Source organism: Arachis duranensis, chromosome 9 (genome assembly GCF_000817695.3).
Source record: "Arachis duranensis cultivar V14167 chromosome 9, aradu.V14167.gnm2.J7QH, whole genome shotgun sequence".
NCBI lineage: Eukaryota > Viridiplantae > Streptophyta > Magnoliopsida > Fabales > Fabaceae > Arachis > Arachis duranensis.
In genome coordinates, this window is record NC_029780.3 from 100,215,356 (window position 1) to 100,218,740 (window position 3,385).

Here is a 3,385-nt window from a genome sequence, read left to right on the forward strand (position 1 = left end):
AGCCACTAGCTTCGATTTACTATGTATCATACTATATGCATAAATCGAACGCAATTAATTCGATTCATAGAGTCCTAACATATATAAATACGAGTTCAACATGAATATTTCACCATAGTGAGATTCACAATGGCTAGTGATGAGAGGTTTTTAGTTATGGTACACCATAGAGGGTCCATTAAGAAGAAAACGTGATCAGAAATTCAATTTACCAATAAGGACCTTCGAAACTAGGTTTGCATGGCATGAAATGGGTGGAGAAGTTATTCTATAGAATCCCAATTTTTGTGTTACGCGATGATGTGAAGTACGATTCATTCGTTATAAGCAGTGACAAAGATCTGCAAGTTCTGTTCCATTGTCGTCTTCAGTTTTTCGAGGTGAGGACCCCAGAGCTGTTAGTGAAGCTTGTGGATGTGTTATCTAGTTTTGGAGATTCAAACCAGAATCCTCAATCTTCAGCACATCCAGCATGCTCTAGTTCCATGCCTGTTGGTGCCTCCTTAGTTGTGCCGGTGATTATACCTGAGGCTGTTTTAGTTGCTTCTCCATCCTTTGCAGCTAATCTGAACCGCAGTGGTGATGCAGGAGTTGGTGCGACTGGACAATTGGGGGAGGTTGCGATTGCGATGCCCAGTACTCCTGTTATGGTCCCTATTTTCGGAGAGGATGGAGTACCGGATGGGATTGAGGATGCACTGCATGATGATGATGATGATGTGGAGTCTGCCACAGTAGCTGATGATAGTGACGATGACATACCACATACCACTCCAGTTGTGGGTGGCAGAGCATCTAGTTTAGGAACTTATTAATACCCCCTGCACTTTTCAACTTTGAATTTGGATGCCATGGCACAACAGAGGAATCCAAGAGTACCTGTTGGTTTTAGGGCCAAAGATACACAGAATACATAAGTTGTATCTAAATTTCAAGTTGGTTAACAGTTTCAGGATAAAGAGGAGATCATGTTAAGTGTAAAGACTTATAGCATCCGCCGTGGGGTTGAATACAAGGTGTTGGAGTCCGACCATCGCAAGTACTATGGCAAGTGGAAGGAGTTCGGCAACGATTGCACATGGCTCATTCGGGTTAGCCTCCGCCAGCACAGAGGTATTTGAAAGGTAAAATGGTACAATGTTCCTCACACTTGCCTAGCCACTTCGATATTTAGTAATCATAGGATACTTCATTATCATGTCATATCGGCCTTCATATTGCCCATGATTATAGCTGATGCTGCTGTCTCGATCAAGGTACTGCAGAATGCCACAGAGGCACACCTTGGGTTTAGACCGACTCACATGAGGGTTTGGATGGCTAAACAAAAGGTCGTGGCACAGATTTACGGAGATTGAAAAGAGTCATACAATGACTTGCCATGATGGGTACTGGGTGTGCAGATTACGATGTCAGGTAGTGTCACGGTTTTGAGGATGAATCCTGTGCAGTTTGGTGGGCAAGTGGATGAGTCTTCAGCTTATTTCCATCGACTTTTTTGTACATTCCTACCGTATATCAAGGCCTTATGTCATTGCAAGCCGTTGGTTGATGACCACGAATTCACTCCCCATAAAAAATGAATCTGTCCCTTGGCAAGCGCACCAAAGTATCATCAAGTAATAACCCACAGTGGAGTGGGATCGTATCAACAAAAATTGATTGATTGAGTAATTTTAGTTGATGAGTGAATTTAGTTAAGCTAATCAATGGAAAGAGTATTGGAAGCAGAAAATTAAATAACAAAATTGTAAATGACTTAAATGTAAAAAAAATCCATAAAGAAAAGGTAAATGGTAGGAATGTAAAGAGCAAAAGCATAAATGACTAAATTATAAATGGGAATGGGGAATAACAGAATGTAAAGAAAGCTATAAAGAATGTGAAAGATAAGAATAGGGGATGTTCATTGGGATTAGGAGATGTTGCTATCTTTGGATCAAATCCAGCTCATCTCATCTTCAATCATGCAACTCATTGACCTCTTGGCAATCATGATTGATTGAACCCCAATCCCTTGGTTATTCAATCTCTCAAATCTTGATAATCAGCCAATTCCTTGGTCTAATTGCTCATGAAGAGAGATATGCTTGGTCCCTGATTATACCACACATCCTCATAGATCCAAATAGTGGGTGGATTATATGTCACCATATCCAATCCCAAAACCCAGATCTACTCAAGTGTGAGAAGGGATTTCAAGCATGGTTTCATGTTTCCTTTTCCAAGGTTCCTATGAAACCCATTTTGCATTCAACCTCTTTCCCAAGATGATTGAACACTAGCATGAAGAACGAAATTCCTTCTAGCAAATCAAAGAGAAGATGAAGAGAAGAAGAAATTCACTATCATTAATCCATCAAGTACAACAGAGCTCCCTCTCCCAATGAGAGGGAGTTTAGCTACTCAGAGCTTAGAGAAAAGTACAAAAGATGGAAGAGATGAAATGTGAAGTAAAACTAAAACTAAACTTGGCAATCCAACCCCCTTTCTACAGTACTTCTAGGGGTTATTTATACTACTCCTATCACTAGAATTAAGAAATACAAAAGAGAAAAGAAAAGTACAACTGGAGGGAAAAGAAAAACTGATAAAACGTGACCTTTATGCTTGGCGTGTGGCTTCGCGCGCCACGCTCAGCTCCTCAAGTGGCACACCCCTTGCATTGACATCCCTGGCGTGTAACACCCTAATATTCAAATCCTTATGCTCGAGTCATAAGTCAATGATATTACGGTGGTACGACTCTCAGGTGGATTTTTAAATATATAAACACAGGTAATTTCGAAAGGAGTATTAATCGAGAAGCCTGAAAAGAGTAGAAATAAAATCGCGAAGACGTATCACTCACGTTTCGACAACGAAAAGATAAAACGTGAAGCCGAAAGCGATATATGGACAAGGCATAAAGGAGATTAAGAGATAGATAACAGATAGATATATATAATATAAGTAAATAGCCACTAGTCGCGACCCGCGAAGTTTAGGCCGGCTAGGGTACAGTATGAAAGTAACTGACAACAGTACATCCTAATCTCTCCCAAAGGAAACATAAGAGCCTCTATAGGCAAGTCCCAAAAGAGTTCAACACATAATATAATCTTTTCAAAACAAAGGTGGAGAGATTCTAAGCAAAACACAAAGTAGAGAAAATAAAGATCTTCGCCGGCTCTCAGACGAACCACAGCTCACTTCTGAGCACCTGGACCTGTATCTGAAAAACAAGAGATATATACGGAATGAGAACCCCGGGCCCATGGGTTCACAGTACGGTAAAAGTGCCAAATAAATACAATGCACTGCAATAAAAACTCACTAAGCATCCTAAACTCCTTTTCACCAAGTATCCAGCCTAGATTCTCACTAATCCATAAATAGGCATCTG

General features: G+C 40.5%; 1 protein-coding gene across 1 annotated transcript; it reads left to right on the forward strand.

Moving 5' to 3' along the window:
* Positions 1-245: 245 nt before the first annotated feature.
* Positions 246-1,583, forward strand: LOC107466382 (uncharacterized). The gene is made up of 4 exons (XM_016085357.1): positions 246-779; positions 954-1,113; positions 1,234-1,256; positions 1,404-1,583. The coding sequence occupies exons 1-4, from the start codon at positions 246-248 to the stop codon at positions 1,581-1,583; spliced, it is 897 nt and encodes a 298-aa protein (XP_015940843.1).
* The last annotated feature ends 1,802 nt before the right edge of the window (positions 1,584-3,385 follow it).